This window comes from Mauremys reevesii, linkage group 3, assembly GCF_016161935.1.
Source record: "Mauremys reevesii isolate NIE-2019 linkage group 3, ASM1616193v1, whole genome shotgun sequence".
NCBI lineage: Eukaryota > Metazoa > Chordata > Testudines > Geoemydidae > Mauremys > Mauremys reevesii.
Genome location: NC_052625.1, coordinates 2,543,913 through 2,567,665, shown reverse-complemented (window position 1 = coordinate 2,567,665; position 23,753 = coordinate 2,543,913). Strand labels below are relative to the sequence as shown.

General features: G+C 44.4%; 1 protein-coding gene and 1 long non-coding RNA gene across 8 annotated transcripts in view; one reads left to right on the top strand and one right to left on the bottom strand.

Annotated features, from left to right (window-relative positions):
* The window catches only part of ANAPC1 (anaphase promoting complex subunit 1), a 74,358-nt gene that overhangs the window by 13,130 nt on the left and 37,475 nt on the right, over positions 1 to 23,753 (top strand). For 2 of the 5 annotated variants that reach the window (XR_005596161.1, XM_039530270.1), the window contains exons 8-25: positions 2,639 to 2,817; positions 3,786 to 4,006; positions 6,714 to 6,923; positions 9,699 to 9,794; positions 10,309 to 10,399; positions 10,504 to 10,569; positions 11,528 to 11,665; positions 13,601 to 13,741; positions 14,099 to 14,159; positions 14,772 to 14,959; positions 15,832 to 15,906; positions 17,504 to 17,769; positions 20,048 to 20,139; positions 20,641 to 20,789; positions 21,996 to 22,074; positions 22,186 to 22,222; positions 22,313 to 22,383; positions 22,522 to 22,700. Coding sequence is in view for 4 of the 5 variants with exons in the window: in XM_039530270.1 (XP_039386204.1) it covers positions 2,639 to 2,817; positions 3,786 to 4,006; positions 6,714 to 6,923; positions 9,699 to 9,794; positions 10,309 to 10,399; positions 10,504 to 10,569; positions 11,528 to 11,665; positions 13,601 to 13,741; positions 14,099 to 14,159; positions 14,772 to 14,959; positions 15,832 to 15,906; positions 17,504 to 17,769; positions 20,048 to 20,139; positions 20,641 to 20,789; positions 21,996 to 22,074; positions 22,186 to 22,222; positions 22,313 to 22,383; positions 22,522 to 22,700 (2,339 nt within the window). In the remaining variant the exon portion in view is untranslated. The remainder of the gene's footprint in view (positions 1 to 2,638; positions 2,818 to 3,785; positions 4,007 to 6,713; positions 6,924 to 9,698; positions 9,795 to 10,308; positions 10,400 to 10,503; positions 10,570 to 11,527; positions 11,666 to 13,600; positions 13,742 to 14,098; positions 14,160 to 14,771; positions 14,960 to 15,831; positions 15,907 to 17,503; positions 17,770 to 20,047; positions 20,140 to 20,640; positions 20,790 to 21,995; positions 22,075 to 22,185; positions 22,223 to 22,312; positions 22,384 to 22,521; positions 22,701 to 23,753) is intronic. The other 3 variants (XM_039530274.1, XM_039530271.1, XM_039530273.1) reach the window with 2 other exon arrangements.
* Positions 6,785 to 17,693, bottom strand: LOC120400930. 3 transcript variants are annotated; one of them, XR_005596162.1, is made up of 5 exons: positions 17,555 to 17,693; positions 15,753 to 15,929; positions 13,556 to 13,766; positions 9,742 to 9,822; positions 6,785 to 6,894 (listed from the first exon to the last, which is right to left on the bottom strand). It is a non-coding gene; the product is annotated as an uncharacterized LOC120400930 (long non-coding RNA). The 3 variants fall into 3 exon arrangements; XR_005596163.1 differs by lacking the exon at positions 6,785 to 6,894 and adding an exon at positions 10,609 to 10,931 and having other exon boundaries at positions 9,805 to 9,822; XR_005596164.1 differs by lacking the exon at positions 13,556 to 13,766.

Genomic DNA, 23,753 nt, shown 5'->3' with positions numbered 1-23,753 from the left:
CCCAAGTTTCACCTCACTTAAAAACTACTTGCTTACAAAATCAGACATAAAAATACAAAAAATTATTACTGAAAATTGCTGACTTCCTCATTTTTAGCATATAATTATAAAATCAATTGGAATATAAATATTGTACTTACATTTCAGTGGATAGTACCTAGAGCAGTATAAACAAGTCAGAGTCTGTATGAAATTTCAGTTTTTACTGACTTTGCTAGTGCTTTTTGTGTAGCCTCTTGTAAAATTATCTAGATAAGCTGATGTACCCCCAGGGGTATATGTACCCCCAGGGGTATATGTACCCCTGGTTGAGAACCACTGGTGTAGACAAACCCCGTAATTGGTATTGTAGCTTTAGGATATTTAAGGTATCTAAAAAGACCTCTTTGAATGGCTGGCCACCGAGGAGGGATTCCACAAAGGAAAGAGAGAGTGGCTATCTTGCTTGGTTACATTTGAAACCTTGCTGTCATTGAGCTGTGGTGATTGACCCGCATGTTACCGGGTCTGGAGTCATGATATTCACATTGCAGCTGACTCCCCACACTAACTACATCCTTCTTGAAATTGTAGCAGAGTTGTAGCTATAGTTAAGATTGAGTGTTGCTTGCTGTTCAAAGGTTGATTATTCTAAGTGCTCTAAAATCCACATGCTTACTTGGATTGCCTTGAAATCTGCAAGTCCTCTTGGGGGTGTGGAGTGGGGTTAGTGGTCTAAATTTGGGGTGATTTGAGCACCCATGGGGCCATCTTAATGATGGAGTTCCCTGGGCACAGTGTAAATTGGGGCCTCTACCATATTACAGTAGGAAATAAATAGGAATTCTTGCCTTAAAAAACACAACATAGTGGTAATAGAAAAAGTTTTACATGTATTCAGCTGCTTTAAAAACATCACTGTCTGGATTTGTGGGCAGCAAAGTCATGAACGACATCTGAAAATTCAGTTCCCTGAAGCACATGGGGTTCAATGTGTCAAAGACTGGATAATCTTATCTTTAAACACATCATTGCTGGGGTTCACTGTCTGCAGGGGGCTCTGGGCAGGTGCCCAGTTTGTCCATGCCTTAGACGTCCCTGAGCAGCCATGCACTGTGAGCTTGGGCCTTCCCTGGGCAGCTTTCCAGGAATGTGCGTTGTTCATGCTTTGCCTGCGTTCTACAGAGGCTCCTTTTGGAAGTTTTGCCCTCTGATCAAAATTTCTGGTTTAAATGTGATATTTTAAAGTGCTCTAAAATCCACAGTCAGGCTTTGATTATACACTAGCGGTATTATTAGCGGGAAGATGGAAGACTCTAGTAAGTGGTTAGGATGATGTGTTCCTCCTGAACATGGAACTGAGGGTGATCAAAAGCAAGCAAATCATAGGGCTGCTTGGTCAGGGGATGCCTCATATGAGCTGCTCTTAATGTTTCCAGAGTTCTTTTGGTGCAGAGCTAGAGAATATAGGACGTTGTAGCAGTGAGTAGAAGTGTGTGTGTGTGTGTGTGTGTGTGTGTTGGAGTGGAGTAGAAGGGGAATTGGAGGATGGAAGAGTGAATGAGTAAAAGGAGAGGGGTGTGGGGTTGCAGCGAGAGAGGGGGCATGGATTGTTGGTAGGGAGGGGAAAAGGGTTGGGGAGGTCAGGCCAGGAGGGGGTTGTGAGAGTGGGGGATATGGGAGGTTGGTGGTAGGGAGAATGGGGAGAAATGTGGGGCAGGGAGTGCCTGTCATCCCAACATTCAACTCCCATTTGAAGTTGCAGCCCCAGCCTATTCCCTCTTCTCTATTCCAGGCTGGACAGTGAGGGAGTAGGAGGAGATGCCTCCCATTCACTTGGTAACAGCTAGGGGGCAGAGCGAGCTGTGCCCCCCACCAAGGGAGTGGGGCAGGGAAGGGATGAGCCAGTAGTGAAACCCCAACACTGGGGAGGGCTAGGAACCCCATGCAGGTATAGTGATGTGCTTTTCAGCTGTAGAGCTCAAAGCAGTCTACAAAGGAAGTCAGCATCATTATCCCTGTTCTACAGAAGGGGAAACTGAGGAAGAGCGGGGGGACACGTCCAAGGTCACCCAGCAAACCATTGATATAGCTGGGAATAGATGGATAGATTCCAAGGCCAGAAGAGACCATTGTCGTCATCATCTGGTCTGACCTCCTGTATAACACAGGCCAGAGAACTGCCCCAGAGCAATTGCTAGAGCAGAGCTTTTAGAAAAACATCCAATCTTGATTTTAAAATTCAGTGTTGGAGAATGCACCACTGCCCACGGTAAAGCTGTTCCGATGGCTAATTGTTACACTTACAAAGTTATGCCTTATTTCCAATCTAAATTTGTCTAGCTTCAACTTCCAGCCTTTGGATTGTGTTAGATTGTGTTCCTGGCTAGATAGAACCCAGGTCTCCCGAGTCCCAGGCCAGTGCCTTGGCCATTAGGTAATGCTGCCTCTTATTTACACTACTTTGAAATGGCTTGGATACAACAAACTGTGGCCTTTTCCCTTGGGTCTGAATGCTTAGCTATATACTCTTAACTGCCAAACACTCCCAGAGAGGGAATCTATACGGGAAGAACCAAAGTTGCAACAGAAATGGGACATGAAATGCTAGCGTTGTGTAATTAATAAGACTATTACAGAAACTGTCCTTCTGATTTAGATGGGGTTAACCTGAGCGCTACTTCTCTAGCAGGTGTGTTTGGCTCGGCTAGAGTACAGTACGTTGCTGATTACACACTGCGCATTGTGTTCCTCAATGAGGAGCCTTCCATTGTGATGACCTATGACACCGTTCAGAGTTTGCATGCAGTCTGGGCCCTTCGTAGAGTAAAACCAGAGGTAAGAAATAATTGCTGACTTAAAGATGGAAGGTGTATGTGTGTGTGTGTGTGTGTCTGAGATAGAGAAAACGCATAATATTTACAATCCAGTCCATATAATGGATAGATCAAAACAATGGAACTTCCGAGGAGCAGTTCCTCTTTCAATTATCTCTCCATTCCAGATTTAAGGATGCCGGGTTTCCCAAACACTCGTTGATGTTTAAATGCCTTAAGCAATGGTGGCTGTTTCTGGGGGTGAGTGGGGTGTCTGGGTGGGCATAGATATATCTGCCACATGATGGGTGAGAAACGATGTTTGTCGTCATGCCCCTTTGGCTGTAGTCCTGGCAATCTGCTGACTAAAGATCTGCCAAATCTCAAAGCAACAAGCAACTGGCTGCCATTAAGAGCTAGGTGGGAAAGAGACAAACAACGGATGAAGGGAGTCAGGGAGTGCTGACCCACACCCTTCCTTCCTTCACCCCCACCTGCTTCTCTCCAGGCCACGGGCAGGAGTTCCAGGGGGTTACCCCATGGCCCTTCTGCTGCTTCCAGTGTGGGTCTAGTGGCCCTGTTGCACTTTTCCTGCCTTCTTTTCTTCACTTTTTTGAAAAGCCAACATAGGGAGAATCTACCTAGCCCTGCTGCTTGCTGTCTTCCTCCCCCTGCTCCGTGCAGGAGTCCTAGGGGAAAAGCAGATGCTCTCCCCACCATTCTGTGGGGCTACTGCATGAGAGCTACCTCACTTAGGGCTTGATTGAAATGACTGTGTCCCTGGAGAACAATAGTCTCTTCAGAATCTGCTGCAGCGTTACTAACTAGACCCCAGGGTTGAGAAGTCTAGCAGCAAATGAGTCTGAGTGTGTGACATCTAACTTGAGTTGTGCTGGGGAAGTAAACAGCTGGTCAGTGACCCCAGGGCACTCGGGCTGCTATGACCCACTCATGTTCCTTATGACGTACGGCTTCTTTTGTCTCTTCCAGGAGCAGAACACAGTCCTAAAGTTCTCTGAGCAGGTGGGGACGCCGCAACACGTGGCCACCAGCAGCTCTTTGACCGCCCACCTCAGGAGTCTCTCCAAAGGAGACTCACCCATGGCTTCCCCTTTCCAGAATTATTCCTCTCTTCACAGCCAGAGTAGGTCGGTGTCGTCGCCCAGCGTGCACTCCCGCTCGCCTTCCATATCCAACATGGCAGCTCTTAGGTGGGTGCTAAATGGATTGTGTGTTACCTAGTCACATAAAAGATGAGCACATCTGATGCAGGGTTAGCAATAGACTCTATACAACATCTAAAACGGTACCTATCTATGTAACTTGCTTGGCCTCCGTTATCATAGTGTCCTAGTGCCTCTCAGTCTTCAGTGTATTTTTTCTCACAGTGTCCTTGTGAGTTAGGGCAGTGCTGGGGGACTGGGGCAGAGAGAGACCAAGTGACTTGTCCCAGGTCAGAAAGATGATAATCTGTGGTGTAGCTGGGAACAGAGTGCAGGTCTCCTGAGTCCCAGTGCCACTGAGCTATCCACCCTCTCACCTGTGCTGCCTCGGCGTCTGTATTGACATTCATATGCAGGGCAGTACTAAGGCAGGGGAGACAGTCTTCTCCACTCCTGAACGCTCCTTTTTCTGTTGATTTTTACAGCTGATCATTGCAGTGGTGCCTGATTAGCTCAGTGAGAAAGCTGGCTACATCACTGGGCTGTAGACAGAGCAAAGTGGCAGCCTGGCAGCTCTTCCAGTCAAAGTTTAGCTGTCCGCTGCTTTTGCCTTGTGTTCTGACGATTGTCAAGAATTATAAAATAAGACTTGACATGTTTTTATCTTTACCACTGGGATAAAATTGTCCCAAATTGTCAGCCATTGCACATAAAGGTTCTGGCTTCAAGGGATAATTAAATGAGTGAGTTTACTTTATGGAACAAGCTGAAAGGATGTTAAATGTAAATTGACAATACTGAGCCATGTAAGAAACATAAATGTATCTATTTTGGGTAGTTTCTGGCATCAGTAGCATTGTCCTTTGCCTTCTGCAGTATGCTGCGTAGGCCTCTGGTATTTGTGATGTCACATGCTAGAATATCTCCAGTTAACAGGGAGGGTTTCACAAAGGATAAAAACAAATTTCAAAATTAGGATAGTTAGAATTTTATTCTCTGGGTATCAAGTATCAGAGGGGTAGCCATGTTAGTCTGGATCTGTAAAAAGCAGCAAAGAGTCCTGTGGCACCTTATAGAATAACAGACATATTGGAGCATGAGCTTTCGTGGGTGAATACCCACTTCACCAGACGCATGCACATATTCACCCACGAAAGCTCCTGCTCCAATACGTCTGTTATTCTATAAGGTGCCACAGGACTCTTTGTCGCTATTCTCTGGGTAGTGTCTCCCTCAGCCAGATTACTGATGGTATTTGCATATAAATACGGTATTTTGCTATTCTCACCTTTAAAAGGACCAGCGAGCAGCCCACCCTATTTTAAAAAACAAGCAAAATAACTCTTCTTGATGTTGGACTGCTGGCCAGCCCTCAGGCTCAGTCTATGCTCTTTGAGTCAGGCTGGGTTCTTTCCATTATGTGCATCATCCCCAGTAATAAGTGTTTGCAGACCAAATTTGGTCCTTCCTTACAACCCCCTTGCCTTCAAGGGGCTACACGGGTGTAACTGATCAGCGCTGAGTAAACAACTCTGGGGTGCAAATTGGAATCAAATGTAACTCACTGTTAGTTGTGTTGGCTCTATAGGATTTTCAGGAGTAAAAAGCACCAAAGCCATATTTTTTTTGTCCCTAAGTCAGCAGACCTGACACATGTAGGTAGCTGAATATGAAGGTGCCATTTAAACATAGTTGCTTTTTTTAGAGTAGAACTGCACTGTAAAAGTGTAGACCCCCTCTACAATTGCAACCTTCTCCTTTGGTGCAAATACCTGTGAGCACAAAGCTTCCACGCTGCCCTCCACTTTGAGATCCAGCTGTTGCTGTTCAGCTTGGCACCTTTGCTATAGTTAGTCCAAGGGTGTGGAATTTGCTTCCCCAATATCATTGGTCCATTTCTCTCTCTCTCTCTCTCTTTTTTTTTTTGGTAACTGTCTCAACTTTTTTCATATGTTTTTATCTTGCCCATCAGTGGTTCCCATCTCTAACTTCCCTGCAGTCTCTTTTTTTAACCCTCTTCATGTGGTTGATTTCCTTCCCTTCCCCTTAATCAGTTGTATTCATATTGAGTTTATGCTGACTTCTTAAAACTAGTTGTATTGTGTTTAAATATCTCGCACAGCGCCCTGTTGGCCTTGGTAGGGATAGTGAGGTATTTTAGAAACATAGAGTGATGCACCGTAGGTCATTCTGTCCTCTCCATGCTCACCAGTGGCCTTCAGCAGACATTCTGTGGCATCTTTCTAGAGTGAGAGCTCAACATCCTCTGTGCACTTTACTATCTTGTTACCCGCTTTCCTATGTCTCCCTCGGGAATCCCGAGAGAGCTTTATTTCCTTCAAGAATCAGCCACTTGCACTTTAGATAAGTCCTGTGCATGGAGGCAGGGCTCTCCACTTGCAGCACAGCTCAAGGCAGAGCTTTTAGCATAAACACAGAACTGCCCTTAAAATCAATAATATTTATCCTGGGCAGGCTGGGGATAGGTTTCACAAACCAGATTGCACGTTACGGAGTGTTTTCTATTTTTCCCCTCCTTTTGAAGCCTCTTCCAGAAGTATTTAGCAAACTACTTGGAGGGTTGGTGTGTTCCTGTGAGCAAATGGGCAGGTATTGAATTAGCAACTGTGAGAAAATTCAGTGCTAGCGTGTGAGCTCCCTGGCTCCTCTTGTGGAAAAGGATTCTGCTGCACACACCTGAGCTTGTCTGACTTTACGATCTGTTTTCAGTAATGGCCCTTGTCTTTCTTTGCAGCCGTTCTCACTCTCCTGCCTTAGGGGTGCAATCTTTCTCAGGAGTGCAGAGATTCAACTTCTCCAGTAACACCCAGTCACCACGGAGGCACAGTGTGAGCCATTCTCCAAACAGTGCTTCCAGCGACTCCTTCCTTGCTCCAGAAACGGAGCCAATTGTTCCAGAGCTGTGCATAGACCATCTGTGGACAGAGACCATCATGACCATGAGGTTTGGAAGCTTATGTTTGGGTTTAACTAGACCTGCGGTTCCACTGACAAAGACTAAAGTGAAATTGTTGCCTCTTAAAGCAGGTGTCTGTACTACTGAGTACACCGTAATGCTTTATAACGAAGGATTGTTGGGTAACATTTACAGAAGTGCCTAAGTCCGTCTGTCAAAAACTACTTAGGAGACTAAGACTCAGTGAAAGTCAGGCTCCTAAAGTACGTCTACACTGCAATAAAAAACCCCGGGGCTTGCCTGTGTCAGCTGACTCCGCCTGAGTCCCGTGAGCTGAAGGGGCTGTTTAATTGCGGTGTAGACATTTGGGCTTGGGCAATGGCTACGCCAAAGCTAAACAGCCCCTTAGCCCGAGCCCTGCACACCAGAGTCAGCTGACGCCGGCCAGCCGCAGGTGTGTAACTGCAAGTATAGACATACCCCAAGTGTCCAGCTCACTTTTGAAAATGGGACATGGGCACTTTTAAATATGTTAACCTCTGTGTCCTGTAGCCTCCTAAACTGGATTGTTGTCACATGAGCTAAGCACAAGATCTCATTGTGTTTGCTTGCTGGGTTGTTGTGAGACCTTCAACCAGTAGTGTGAGTCAGTTGTGTGTGTGTTTCAGTAGGTAGTGGTGGTTCAGTGAGCAGTGTCTCTTCCCAGATAGGAGTCATTGGGCATGGGGGATATGGGGGACTGGTTTTTTGAAGAGGCTGTTTTTTATATGACTGTACTGTATCCATCTGATTCAATATATCATCCCACATTAAAGATTTTTACCTCTTTTTATTAATTAATCAAATTATTTGCTTAGCCCAAATATCTACATTCATATTTTCTTTACATTTCTACTTCTACATTCTTCTTCCTGTTGCAAGGGGATGAAATATTCTTCACTTTTCTCCCAAGCAGTTGTGTGCTGTTAAATAGCCGCTGCATTCCATCCCAATGATGAGTAAATTCCTCTGTGCATGGGAATGGCACAGTAGTAGACAGTATGTCTTAATAGTGTGGAATGTCAATTAATGTCAAATTTGTATACTTCTTACTAGTCTTCGCTCTTGAGTCTTGTCTCATCTGAGATGAGATGTTAGATGGAAGCTTAGTTTTTTTTTGGTGGGTAATTAATAATGTATAATGTATAATGCAAATGCTCCTGGATGGGTCGTCAGCCAAAGGGCTGTAAAAGCATGAGCCTCTGCTGTTTTTCAGCTCAGAGTCAGATCTGTTAGCTCAAAAGCTGTAGCTGGATTGATGATTGATTGATGATCCCACTGGACCACTGACAAGAGGACAGACAGAGAATGGGATAAATGGAGCCAGGGATGACTTGTAAGTGTAGTGTGGAGTGGGCTGCAGCTGGCTGCAGCTCAGCTCTCCTCCCTCTAGGCACCACCACTGTGCTGGACACTCAGCAGAGAACAGGGAGCTCTGATCTGAGGCATGATGACTGTCTCCTGCCTGGGAAAATAGAGACCTGGTTTCAAATCCCTACTGCTCGCAACCCATCCAAAAGAGTTATGTTACAATTGAGTCGAGTGCGAGCTAGCCCTTCCTATTGGCAGGAATGCCTCAGTGATACTCAATTTTCATTTTTTATTATTTTAGTGGCCATAATTAATCAGTCTTCTTCTTATTATCTTATTATTTCTGTTCTCTGTTCTTTGCACTCACAGTCAGTGATTTAATTATTGATTTAATTAGCATTTTCTTTTTTATTAGAAGATGCTAAAGAAAAAAAAAAAAAAAAAAAATCACAATCACGAGTATAGCGGCGGCAGTGCTGCTGCCGTTGTACTTGGCAGAATACCGAGTGAACTGCCCAAAGTGGAGATACTACTAATGTTGGTATCATTGCAGCCAATGCCAAACCATGGGCTGAAGCTTTCTGCCTTTCTGTGTGAGGCGATCATGTGGTTCTAGAGAGCTGGAGCACAGCTAGTGCAAGAGAGGCAGTGCAGAGACAATTCCTGCTTGAGCAAAATCAGTGTATGAATCTTATTTCCTTTGCCATCAGCACCAGTTGGGGGGGGGGGGGATTATGTTCATTGACAGTTTTTGGTGGTGAACATGTGCCCAGCTGGGAGCTTGTTCCAGCCCTTGTGAGAAGTGATCAGTGCTGGTATCACCGGGGACTCAGCTGGGCATTTGCAAGAATACCGTGGCAGCAGCGCTCACATTATAATAGGTGCAAACTGTACCCAAAAGCAAGCCTGCCCAGGCAACTCTCCTCCCTTCTAAATCAGCACTGTCACTCATTATGATCGTATACTAAAGTCCTTTAGCCAGCTTGACTCCAAACGCCAATGCTACTGTTGAGATCACTATACAAATTCGAATGCTATTAAGGGGTTGAAATTGGTGCTGTTCACTTCAAAGAGGGCTTCATGCAGATACTGCAGGCTTTTGGTGGGGGGCAGCTGCCTTTGAGCAAATATGACCCAAAGGTAGAAACCAAAGTAGAGCAGTAACATTTGGAATCAAACAGAAAAGTAAGGATAAAATAAATCTGACACTAGGGTTGGCTGGTAAAGCCTGTGCCCTGAGTGCCCAAAACAAGGGAGCATGCAGGTTGGGATCTGGGAATCCTAATTTCTAGAATAGTGACACACATTGGGGTGGGCAAACTCTGGCCGTCCAGTCCACTGTTTGGCTGCTGTCCAGCCATGTCTTACAGCTTGCTGTGCTTACTATTCTCTTCAGTAACACTCTTCCACTGACCCTAGAACAGTGAGCCAAAACACCATGCTGATCACTGCCTCTTGTTTCAATATTGACAGAGAGAAGAATTCCCAAGCCTCAAAAGTGTTTATTACAACTGACCTTTGTGGGCAAAAGTTCTTGTGCTTTTTAGTGGAATCCCAGCTCCAGTTGCGGTAAGCATGTGTGGGTTTTTCTGGGTACCTGTGAATTGTTGAATAAATGTTAGAGCTATAAAAATAACTAGCTAGATATGGGATAGTGAAATCTGTTACATTAATGTGATGCATGTGTCTCTCTGTCACATGAATGTGTGCAACTGTAGCATACACAAGTTTGGGCATTTAAATAAAACTAAGATTAAAAAAGAATTCATTGTCCTTCCAGTGGCATGCTTGCTTTTCCCACCCTAGACCCTTAGTAGTAGTCTGGGTAATTTAACAAAGATTATTACTTTGAATGATGTTAATTAGCAGTGGGAAAAGCCAGCATTCCTCATATTAGAGATTCTGTAGAAACAGTGTTATCTTGTGTTTAAAAAGGAGGGAAGGATACCACTGAGAAAATTGATTCCCATACATCACTGTTTTAATATCCTCCCCTCTTTCATAACACCACATAGGAGAGAGTTTCTGGTATATAACGTTTTTGGTTGAATCTTTTTTTTTTTTTCCCCTCCCAAATATTTAGCTGTGTAAAGTTTCAAGAGAGTAACGATAAGTCACAGCTGATCTTTGGTTCTGTTACCAATATACAGGCAAAGGACGCAGCCCCTGTGGAGGTAAGCGTGTGTGTTTAAATATAGAACCTCGGTGTACTTTCAGTGTCTAAATGTAGTGCTTACTCTAATACAAGATGTTTTAACGCACTGTTTGGTATTTATAGAGCATTAACACGTTGCTGGTTCTGGAAGGCAATGGGAACTTGGTGCTGTACTCCGGAGTGGTTCGGGTACGTACCATCGTGTAGTCAAGTTAAAATTCTTAGTACCCCAAGGGAAAGATGGTTGAAATTTCCTGTGTCACAACGGGGCTATTGTAACTTCTGTTACCAGTGTCATGTCAAGTGTATTTGATATGTAGTAAGCTGCTACAGCAGTTACTTCTTTAGGCCATTTTAGGAGACTTCTGATGTCAACTTCCTGGGGAGGTGAGCAGGTCCTCGGATCAAATCTAGTCAAAAGCAGGAGTTGCTGTCTGATTTGCCTTGTGCAGTGCTGGAAATGTTGCTCTTGGGTCATTGACACCTCAGAACAATTCAAAAAGCATTAGGTCTGGAGATAATGTTGCTTGATGCGAGGTTTTCATGTCCAGCTTTTGAGTTAAGAACAAAGAGAATCCTATAAATATGAGAAGTGAGCAGAAGTTCTCCAAAGCTAAAAGCTTTCAGTCTCTCATGAGGTGTCAATGGGTTTTAAATGTCAAAACTTGTTACTTTGCAAAAGACTATTGTTATGTTCTACTTTATTTTTTTACACTTTTATAGTTGAAATAGGGTTAGCTATTTTTAAGTTGTGTAGAAAGAAACAATATGCTTTTTGCTTTATGTTTGGAAACTGTGTAAAACAGATTTTTCTAGACATTTTTATACCGTTTAAAAGTAGGTTTTTTTAAATTGAAACTGTCATAACTTTAAGTTGACTTAAATGTGCAGCAGTGATGCAAGCATGTGGAAATGTATACAAGTAGTACTGGAAAATACTGTAATGTGTCAAAGCTTGGGGAGGAAAGGAGTTAAAATGGGACAACTTTGGATTTGTCTATCGATGTTTGAATTTCACCATATACCCAATTTTCTTAACCTTTTTCTTTGAAGTATTAATAATTGCTGCCGCTGCTGCCATTGACCTGAACATGTGTGCGTTAGGGGAGTTCGCATGTTAAAACTAACCATTTCTTTTTATAAAAAGGTAGGGAAGGTTTTTATTCCTGGATTGCCAGCACCGTCGCTAACAATGTCGAACCAAATGCCTCGGCCGAGCACTCCTCTGGATAGCCTGAATACTCCTTCCAAGCCTTTGAATAAGCACCTAGGGCCCTTAGAGGAGGTGAGAGAAGTGAACTGTTTTACTGAAAAAGTTTATGTACTTGCAAAAGCCATGATGTCGTTGAGCGCCTGAATCTGTTTTCTGTTGGACTAGGCCCCGTTATACATTTCTGGGTATAGCTCATTCCCTGCATATCCCTGCCCCCTCCAGTGAAACAAACCATACCCGTAACTGCAGTTCTGCTGGCATAACTGCGTCTGCACTAGGGCTTCTGCCATCCTAGCTCTGTCGGTCAGGGATCAGATCTCTCCACACCCCTGACCGACAGAGCTATGCTGGCAGAACTCTGGAGTATGGACAGGGCCATAGGTTGGGTATGAGGGTGTGCTGTGAGTGCTGCTGGGGAGTGAATGGGGATGTTGTGAGAACAGTGAGATTGAGCCTGTGATTGTGCTTCTCCCACTCAGTCTCCTGAGCTCATACTCCTTTTACTCCCCCAGCCCCTCGCCACAATCTATAGCAGCAACCCACCAAAGCCCCCTGTCGAACCACCTGCCCCCTGAGAGCATGGGGAGGAAATGGGTTTTATGCTCATGGGGAAGAGAGGAGAGCTGCTGGGTGATCCCCTCGTGGTGTGTCAGAGAAGATCTCTGTTCTGACGAGCCTGTGATGGCTCGTCACAGAGGGACTTCTTGCTGCTCAGCTTCTCCCATCCATCTCCTGCAGCTCAAACCCCACTTCCTTCCTTTGCTCTTGACACCTAACACAGCTAGCCCTCGCTCCTCAATGTGCTCACCTCACTCATGTGGTTCCTTACTCCTCTGCCACATTCAGCTTGTAACTGTTGATGTGTGTCCATGTAAATCAGTCAAAATGGAGATGCGTATTGTGTGGTAGTTGTGTAGGAGACTAGGAATGTGGCATGACTCTTGTCACTGTGCTGTCAAGAATGTTTAAGTAGCTGACAATGTCATTTAAAACTCATGTCTCTCTCAATACCTAGTGTAACGCTGCCTGCAGTGATTCAAGAGCATGCGTACCCACTCTTAGGAAGCAGGGCACAACCCCCAAATTGGCTGTGAGTTCTGTTCTTAGATTTCATCAACCAATTCACAAGCGTAGTCTCCTCAGGCACTATAATAGCCTTAATTTGGAGTCACACACGGTCCCCTTGGGTACTTTGATCTGGCTTGCCACCCAGGCGAGCCTACCTGTGTGTGAGATGGTCCCTTATGCCAAGGGTCACAGCATTCAGGTTACTCCCAATCCCAAAGGACCAGTCACCAACCCCAGGTCAATTGCACTGTAGATCTCACACTGAAGTCAATGCTTATAGCAAATCCTATAGTAAACTATATAAAGATTTATTAAATAGGAAAAGGACTTTAGAGCGTTATTTGCAGGGTAAAGATAGATACACAAATGAATTAAAATCCTAAGCTTCAAAAGGTAATAGAAGCCTCTATAGTCCACAACACATATATTTTGCTCTCTTTAACATCCCACAGTAGTCCATCTAGTGTCACTGGATCTTTCCTGTTGGGAAGTGTATAACACCTTCTTTTGAAGATCAGCCCTTCACACTAATTAATGTCTCTCTTCTGCCTGGTCATTTACACAGTCAGAGAGGCTCACTTAAATATTACCTTACAATATGGGATACAGATGTTATAAGTGAGGTTAATGCTGGCAGCAACTCACAAGCATTCAATAAAATCTGAACACTGCACACACTCTTATAATTCTAATATCTGTTTTTAACAATTCTAACACACAAGTGAGCCAGACGGATTCCAGCTGTGTGTTTGTCTGTATACAAGGGACTTCGGCATGATCTGGTACTTTGTTCTGCCAGCGTCACACCTAGTCATTAGTGTCTTACTGGAAACCCTAAAATGGAAGGATGAGGATTGGTTTCAGAATATGCAGAGCTCAGACTTGTTAACTTACCTACCCACAATTTCAGCTTTTAATTATTGTTTTGTCCCTTTGCAGGGAGTGCTGTTGTCTCCAGTTCCAGAGTTGAGGGATTCTTCCAAACTTCATGACTCCTCTTACATTGATGATTGTACTTTCCAACAACTTGGAACTTTCATTCACGCTGTGCGAGACCCTGTTCACAACAGAGTAACTCTGGTAGGTGTTTTCCTGTGGATTGTTTCTGAAACAGGGTGAGCAAAGTATAATGAGCCCTGGTTTCTCCCGTGTAATAAGCTTTTCAAAGAGCTTCTGTCTCACAGACAGATGTTGTACTTCCACGTGCTCACCCTATAGAATGTCCTTTTTAGGAAAACTACCTTTTATCACTTACAGGAATTCGAGTACCTATAAGTCCAACAGCTCTCCCATGACTTTGAAAGTCTCAAGCTTAGTAAAAAGATCTGTTATGGATAAGTTTAATGTATAAAGCTTCCTGTGTAGATGGACTGTAATCTTGGTTTTATCTGAAGATGCCCTTCGTGATTTGACTTCAATTTTTTTTTTCCCCCACAGGAACTCAGCAATAGCTCGATGGTTAGGATTACCATTCCTGAAATCGCCACCTCAGAGCTAGGTAGGGAACAGAATCCAATCCATAAAACACAACTGCACACTTCATTATACAGCTGTGAAGTGTAGTGTTTGGGCCATGATGATTTAGACCTAATGCTGTAAGTTCATGTGATTAGCTACAGGCTTGCTGACGTATATCTAGCTATGCTCTTGTACGTTCTTTGATTCATAGCCAGTAGTATTCTCTGGTAACTTGGGAACAAAGTGTCCTAAAATAAGTGTGTACGCTATTATTTAAGGAGTACGAGCATGAGATATTTGATCTGTTAACACAGCTTTAGGCGTGAGCAAAAAAGGAACACGTTGCAAAAAAAATTTTTAGAAATACATTTCCAGTGTCCTAAAACTGAACAGTGGCTGATTGCTTTGCAGTTGGAAGCAAGTTTTTCTTTGGCTTGAGATTATGCATGGGAATTTCCAGGCCAATAGATGGGTGGGGCTGAACTGTGGTGTTTTTTTGTGGTTTTTTTTTTTTTTGACACTTATCAGAGGGCCAAAAGTAGGGCTTGAAATGGGTTTTACAACAGTAATTGTGGAGTCATGGGCATGGCTCCATTATACAAGCGTGGATGTGAGAAAATAGTATAAACATTTTCTTTTCCCCCCAAAACAGTGAAAAGATGTTTACAAGGAATTAAGTCTATCCTGCCCAAAGAGATCGCGGTACAAATGCTTGTCAAGTGGTATAATGCTTACAATGCTCCCGGAGGGCCAAGTTATCACTCTGAGTGGAGTTTATTTGTAACCTGCCTCATGAACATGATGGGTTACAATACTGACAGATTGGCATGGACACGTAATGTAAGTAAACTCACAGCTTTGTCGTTTGTTTTCTAGGCTTATATTAGTATTAGTTAATTGTTTGCATAATTAATAATTTCACAAAGTTCAAGATGATTATCCAAATACATTCAGTTCAGCAGCAGGCATGCCTTAACCTGTTTTAAACAAGGCATCTCTGAATTATAAAATGAACTTTTCCAATTGTATCTTTTTTTTTTAAACAGATACACATTCTTACTGTATTTAGTGTGTCTGACTTTTATTATCTGCCCATCATGCTAATAAACAATTGTCTATGAGGTTCATACGCTCCCTTTCACCACTGATATTGCTGCTTTCAAAGTGTGATCATTCTCAGTTGTGAATAGTTAATATTCATGCTGTTTTGATAGAACACACAGGTGACAGTTCATAGTGCCGTTCTCCAAGTGGATGCATATACCTTTCAGAACAGGATTTGCAGTGCAGATACTTGTAATACTTTGGAGCATTCATTTAGCTTTCTGTGTCAGTGGACCTTCCTGCCAGAACATTCGTTTGCTAGTATGTTTGCAGAAAGCAAACTCCAGGGGCACTCACCACTGAAATTAAGTCCATTGAAATGCATTTGCAGAATTAGCCCAGCTCTAATATCAGCATTTCTCTTTCCCCCCAAAAACACTAAAGTTAGAAAAATTCGCAAACTAAATGCACTTGTGGTAATTGGCTTCCCTTCTTTGTTGTATATGATTTTATGAGAAAGTAAAGGGTGTAACTTTTAATGCTATGCCAAGAAACAATACTTAACTTTGGTGAAGACATTACATTTTACCTTTAGTTCTTGTTGGTGATTCATGTATGTAATTTCAGGGGTTTTACAATAGTTAATTTTGCCTTTTTATTTCTTGCAGCTTGATTTTGAAGGATCCCTTTCTCCTGTCATTGCTCCCAAGAAAGCTAGACCTTCGGAGACAGGATCAGACGAAGTAAGAGATGGAGTCAGCATTTACTAAAAATAAAAGCAGGTTACCAATTGAATAAAAGATCAGACCTTTACAATGCAGGCAGATCAGAGGAAGCAAACTCTGACTGGCTACTTTAAAGGGGGTTTCCATGGGATTGTAAGTTTTTGGAGGAAGCCGTATCATCAGCTGTCTGTGCAGTGTCTAACACAGCGTGTCCCTCACTAGGGTGAATTATCTCAGACGTACCAACATATAAGTAGTAGTTCATATTTGATTCACACTTCATTCCATTAGCGTGCCCAAATATTGCTCCCAAGAACATGTGAAATCTTCCCAGGATGCTCTGTTCCTTTACTAATAGTCTATCCCATCCCTGTCTGCTCAGTACATTTTAACAAGCCAGCAATATAAAATTCCCCAGCTCGTTAATTGCACATATTATTATGGATTTTAGTAACGAGTTCAGGCTGAAGCAGTTAGTTTCTGCAGAAACAGAAGCAAAAGTTCTTTACAGCGTAACGCCTCAGCTGCTTTATTATTATTTAATCGTCACCCAAAGGTTCCAGCACAGAAGGAAAACATGCCAAGGAGCGTACAAACTAAGGCTTTAATCCTGTAACATGTTCTGTGCAGTTGGACAAAGTCCTAATTATTTCAGTGAGGGTCCCCATGGGTACAGTGTTCTGCCTGCATAGCGCAAACTGCAGGACCAGGGACCTAAATGAGTGACCTTTGACACCATGGGTGATGTAATAAAGCAGCTGAGGTATGCGAAGTATGATGTCATGTCAGTAAGAGATGCAGTTAGCAAAGGCTTGTGCAGCATGTGGTGGAGCGAAGACGCTGCATTTTATTTTTTATTCTATTTTATTGGCAGAAGGCATAATTGGCAAGTTTCTCGTATGTGCTACAGGAGAAGTGGACCGTCAAGAGGGGTTTAAAATAGAAGGGAGTAGTTTTGTGGACCAGCTGAGGAAGCATGGTCCATATATAGGGACAGTGCAGAAGAAAGTGGGACAAATGAGACATCGAGGCTGGCACTGTTGGTGGGCAGAATGGTGGATTGGGGATCGGGGGGGCAATCTGGTTACTCTAGATCTGATAATTAAAATAACAAAATGTTGGGAAGAGGAAGCCAAACTATGAGATCTGGGTTTTTCCGATTATTGTCTTTGGACAGACTTTTCAGCATGGATAGTGGTGCCTTGCATGCTGTTATACATTTTGTAGCTTTACATCATGATGTACTATATGGAGCAGAGAATGTAGGAGTTAATGGATTTTTGATAGTAGAGCCTGAGAACTGTTAGCACCATTTGTAATTAATAGCAGACATGTCTGAGGGCTGGGTGGTCCCTAGGTCCCAGCTTACTGGGAGAATTGCCAGCCTCTTCAACAATTAGAAATTATATGTGTGTCTCTCTGCCAAGTAGCTTGGAGTGTTAATGATGTTCATTCATGTTTGCTATAGATCATGTCACTTTGAACATTTTGTTGTAAATTTTACATGAGTTCTCCCGCACCAATATCCAATGAAAGACATCACAGTTCAGGACTCTCTCGGAGAGGGAGGATATATTTAGGGACCTATACATCATTCTCTCTTTGTTTGCCTAAGGACTGGGAGTATCTGCTCAATTCGGACTACCATAGAAACCTTGAGTCTCACCCTCTGTCCAGAGCCTTGCGGTTGGATCCATTGGAAACTTCATTTCCAAAAGATGACTTTTCACCCAGCCTCAGCTTGGATTCCTCAACTCTTCTCTTCACCCACATTCCAGCTATTTTCTTTGTGCTTCATCTGATCTATGAGGAGCTTAAATTGAACAGCCTGATGGGAGAAGGCATTCGTTCGCTTGTTGTATTGCTTGTTCAGCTGGCAAGGTACCTCCAGTAATAAGTCACAGAAATGAACTCAATCTGTCATATACTGCACAGTGTCTCTTTATGACATGCATACATTATTTTTGAGAGTGAATTTGGGAATAAGCTTTAAAGTGGAGCATAGATTGTTAAATTCCAAGGCCAGAAGGGACTATCGTGACCATCTAGCCTGACCTCCTGTCTAACACGGGCCAGAGAACTGCTCCCGAGCAATTCCTAGAGCAGAGCTTTTAGAAAAACATCCAATCTTGATGTAAAACTTGTCAGTGATGCAGAGTCTACCACGACCCAGGGCCGCCCAGAGGGGGGGGCAAAGGGGGCAATTTGCCCCGGGCTCCGCAGGGGCCCCCAAGAGAACAGCTGAGGCTCCCGCCTCCGCCCCTCTCCTGGAGCCCTAGCGCATCAAGCGCCGTCCTCAGACAGCGCCGCACCGTGTCTCCGCCGGGGCCCCTGAGCCCTGCCCCGCTCAGAGCCGCGTGGGGAGGGGGCGGGGCTGGGAGCTCCGGGCTGAGCTCAGCTCCCTCCACTTGGCGTGGAGCTCCCAGCCCCGCCCCCTCACCACGCGGCTCTGAGCGGGGCGGGGCTCAGGCCCCGCCGGAGACACGCTGCGGCTGTCGGGCGAGGCGCTGAGACTCCGGGCGAGAAGGGAGCCGGGGGTAAGAGGCTGGGGCCAGGGTTGGCTAAGGGGCAGGGAGTCCTGGGGACAGTCAGGGCACAGAGAGGGGGCAGAGGTTGGGGGAGCGGTCAGGGGGCAGGGAATGGGGGGGTTGGATTGTGGGTGTTCTGGGGGGGGTTGGATAGGGTCAGGGCCGCCCAGAGGGGGGGGCAAGAGGGGCAATTTGCCCCGGACCCCACGGGGGCCCCCACGAGAGTTTTTCCGGGCCCTTGGAGCGGGGTCCTTCACTCGCTCCGGGGGGCCCGGAAAACTCTCACGGGGCCGGGCGCAGGAGCTTCTTCGCTCCCGTTCTTCGCTGGCCGGGGGTCCTTCCGCTCCGGGGCGGAAGGACCCCCCACTGGCGAATTACCGCCGAAGTGGGACCCGCCGCCGACGTGCAGCCCGGTCTTCGGCGGTAATTCGGCGGCGGGAGGCCCTTCCGTTCCGGGACCCGCCCCCGAAGTGCCCCGCAGACCCGCAGCGGGACCCCGCCGCCCGAATTACCGCGAAGCCCGGGCTGCACGTCGGCGGCGGGTCCCGCTTCGGCGGTAATTCGGCGGCGGGGGGTCCCGCTGCGGGTCTTCGGGGCACTTCGGCGGCGGGTCCCAGAACGGAAGGGCCCCCTGCCGCCGAAGACCCCGGGCCCCCGGAATCCTCTGGGCGGCCCTGCCACGACCCTTGATAAATTGTGCCAATGGTTAAATACTTTCACTGTTAAATTTTTTTGCCTTACTTCCAGTGTGAGTTTGTCTAGCTTGAACTTCCAGCCATTGGAGGGTGTTATATCTTTGTCTGCTCAGTAGAAGAGCCCATTATTAATAATTCCCCTTGTAGGTACTTATGGACTGTGATCAAGTCACCCCTAAACCTTCTCTTTATTAAGCAAACTTTACAAATGTCAGCAAGCAGAGAAAGTGTGTCAGTGTCCAAGAACTTCCTGAGTCAAAAAATGTTGAGCTGTAGTGAATGCCCCTTACACCGCTCTAACTCCCATTTTACAGACGGGGGGGAACTGAGGAAGAGTTCTTAATGACTTGTCCAAAGCCACAGAAGGGAGGTCCATGTCGCAACCAGGATGGAACTCAGAGGTTCTTGGATTCCAGTTCTGTGTTTAGACCATTCTTCTCTCTAGGTTAATGGTTCTCAAAAGTGTTTGGTCTGCAACCCAAAAAATAATCCAAGCTGATCCCACAACCCACCAAATCCCACAGGGGGAAAACTGTCTGTATTTTACGTCTTGTACAGAGAGCCAAGCCCAGTGTGTTTGGCCTTCCCAACTAATTGCCAGTAATATTTAGCATAAGCTGCTGGGACAGAGGCGTTAGACCACTGAGATTAGTATTAGTGGTGAAGGTTGTGGGGAAAAGCAGCCCATGGCCACCGAATCTCATTCAGAAAAGCCTAAAATCACAAGTTAGTGGGGGGGGGGGGGGGAAGGGGAGATGTGTGTGTCAGGGGGATGGTTAGCTAGGAAAGGAAGGACAGCGCATTGCTCCTCATGCCCAGCCTACTCATCCCAGACATGTTAAATAAGAATACACTCAATAGTTGAAGTTCATAAATCACAGGCACAAGCAATGTTTTTCATCTTCTAGCTGCCTTTTCTCATCTCTTTCACTTCAGGGACTTAAAATTGGACGCGTATATAGATTATTACTACAGAGAGTATCCTGCACTTGTAAAGACCTCCAGGCAGACATGCATAATCGATCAAGGTGAGTTTCAGGGTGATTACTCAGGATTCACATGAAATGACTCGATGAACGAAGTGACTCTGTACACTGTACAATTACTTCTGGTAACTGTTCTTACCACAACTGAAAGTGACATTACTTATCTAATGCAAAAACAGAGCATTTCAGTTTTTCTGTGCTTGTCAAGTGCATTGCTGTTGTATTTTGTTCTGATTTGTTAGCGGGACTGGAGATCGATATGATGTAAATATCAATCCAAATATTCTGATTTTTTTTTTTACCTTGTTGAAAGGCTTATTGTCGTCTCATACTTGAAATGTTAAGGTTCTTTAGTGGACTTCCATCTGTCTGGAGGTGATAGAAATGGAATTGTTTGGGGAAATGTTGAACATACTACACCTGCTTACTTAAAAAATAATGGCAATATACTGTAGGGTTTGGTCTATACTTTAGGGACAGTGGAGCAATCTCGGTGTCTTTGTTTACCATGTGCTCAGTACAATGACTGTTAATCTGATTAAGCCCAAACAGGTTTCATGCACCATCCCTCGTTTTTTTCTGCTGAGCCTCCCAGTATCTTTCAGTGGCTGAGTTCCTGTTTGAAGGGAGAAGGAGCCCAGCCTTATCCTTACTTACCAGGAGTCTGTGAAAGGAGCAAACTAGTAGTGCTGGTATGTACTGTAGGAAGAAAGCGCATGTAGTGCCCACAGATTTTATACTGGCATATCAACAGTAAAGTGCTGATGCTGCAAATGCTTGCCTCCAAGTGCTTAGTTGTATGCATGTGTGAATAGTTCCACTGACTAATGGGACTACTCAGGTGTGGAAAGCTAAGCACGTGCATAAATGTTTTGAGGACTGGGCCCCAAATACATAACCAAGAATACAACTTGAGCTGGTTATGGAGGACAAGTGCAGGGAACAGGGACTCTGCTCAGGCAATCTGCCTGTGGTTAATTGGAAAGAAGCCATGGTCTCACCAACCCCTGGTAGCTTGTCACAGTTGACTTCTCTCCTTGGCTTCAGTGTGGAGAAGCTGAGGCAGCAGCACCCTGGGAGCCCCTCAAGTGCTGCTCCTCTGGTGCAAAGAGCTCCCTGCCTGCAAGCATCCTTGCGTCTAGTAAACCTTGTGTACATAAGCCCTACTCTCTGCCTGCCTGCCCCTCACATCCCTGTTCGTATCCCAGTGTCTCTGCAGAGCCCAGCTTCGTGTTCCCTTCTGCCTAGCCTGACTCCCTGCCACACCAGGAGCATGTGCAGAACCTCGTGGATGAGTCAGGCACACAGCTGCTCAGAAACTTTCGATGAAAAACAGAAATTCAAATATTCTTTTTGGATGAAATTTTGCCTCCTGTGAGTCAGCTAGACTGGCAGTGTCTGAAAGAGGAAGTGGCTGCTAGGTTAGGGAAGTTCCACTGGCTAACCGTGGTGAAACTCAGTGAGGTTCGTGCGAACCGAGAAATAGCTTTGTTCCTTTAGAGCATTTACAAAGTGGCCTGCGACTGACATGCTGTCAGGGATGTGTGTTTGTATGAGAGAGAAGTTTGGTGTTTGTGGAAAATGTGATTTAGCTAGAGGAACCCAATGAAATGTGGGAAACGCAAAATAAGTATTTCTTTTGAAAAAATTGTATGGAAAATTTAGTTTGTCTTTGTAAGAAATATTATGCCAAATTTGGAGACTAAAACCAGTCTTTAAAATGTAAAACAAAAGTTTGGTCCTCTAAGTGCAAATTTCAATGTACTCTCAACTGATGTCTTCATAATGAGCTGAGAATCTGTTTAAGTTATCATTAACAATATATTTCTTTCTGCTGGCTTAAATGGATAGCTGTTAGCAATTTATATAGTAACGTAAAATTTCTTCCTCATATGCAGAGTGTTGCACTGTACATACTTGGTGATGAGAGTGCCGTTTCAAATGAAGCATCACATTATTTGTTTAGGATAACTTCAGGTAAGTGAACTGTAATAGGCATTCTGGTGGTATGAGAGTATTCTTGTAGACACTAGTTCATATTGTTCCTGAATTCACCTGGTGAAAAGATATCTTATTTTTCCATTTTAGGGCAACGAAAACAGCAAACAGAACAAGATGATAATCGGTACATTTACTGTTGATACGTTATGAATTTGCACTCTGATACTGCTATGTTTCTGATTCACTTGGGGTCTACTTTCCCATTGTTTTGTAGATATAGTTTCAGACATGGCACATCTGTTTCCAACCTAGCTGAAAAGCTGGTTATCTGGATGACTAGTGTAGGTAAGGAAAGCTTTTACTATTTTGCACATTTACGATAACCTTACGTAATGGTCTTACGTTTGCGCAGTCACTTTGGCTGGGCTTAGAAATATTCATGTTTTTAAAACCCTGGTAAGGTTTTTTCTCTCTAATTTTAAGGTTTCACCTTAAGAGATTTGGAGTCTCTCCCCTTTGGGGTTGCGCTTCCTATCAGAGATGCTGTATATCACTGCCGAGAGCAGCCTGCCTCTGATTGGCCGGAAGCTGTCTGTCTCTTGATTGGGCGTCAAGATCTTTCCAAACAGGCATGTGAAGGGAACCTGGCAAAGGGTAAATCTGTGAGTATCAACATAAAAGGGGGATTTCAGAAAGGCAGATATCAGTATCCTATTGAATGCTCAGCTGGGGGTGCTTAAATGCTTCAAAAGTTGGACTAGTATTTCTTGACTTCATAGCTGGCCAGAACAGCTCATTATGTGTAGGAGATATGGTATGTAGGACTCCAGACCGGTGAGCCAGAGCAGCATATGGTTTACAAACATTCAAGGTTTTTAACAGAAAAAACACTGTCTGGTGCCAGAAGAGTGAATGTGTTTAAATATGCAGACTAAATTGAATTGTTAGAGTGTAAAACAGATGGGTTTTAATCTTTTAAGTACAAATTTCAACATGATGTCCTCTATAACTGTATCTGCATTCCAAAGAAGATATGACTTTCAGAGATGAGTGAGAAGTTTGAGTTCTGCCCTCAGCATGTGGCAGCAAACAGTTACACCAGAGCAAAGGAAAGCAGGTATTTCCTAGTATGACACTCGTTTGGCTTGACATGAGCGTACCCTTCCTGTCCATTGTGGGAAATGTGACGACTTTCAAAAGCACACTGTTGTTGTTTTTTTCTACATATTTTTCTCCTTTCCCCCTTAAGGATGTTTCTATTCTGTGAGTCCCAGAGCATTTTTGTGTAATTCCTTTTTTTAAAAAGCCCCACACTCATCTGATAGCTGGAATCACCAGCGCCTCGCATGTTGACAGTCCCTTTGTGCATTCTTCAAGGCCTTTGTACCAAGCCAAAACACTACTTGATAGGTTGAGAGTTTGTGGCCCCCATGAAACTGCTTAATGGCAGTATGCACTGTTCCAAGAGGCCATGAAGAAAGAGCGCCTGCTCTCTGCACATCCTGGCAAAGATCCTTCCTCACTAAGTATTTAGTGCTGTCTTGGGTTTTTAGAATGTTATTAAGCAGCGTTGGGTTTTACCCAGGTGTCTCATAACAGCATATCAAAAAAAAAATCTATATTACAATATTTTCTTCTGAATGAAAATAAGCAAACTAACAAACCTAAATCACCTTAGCCACCATTCATTAAAGATTCATTTGAGCTCTTACCAG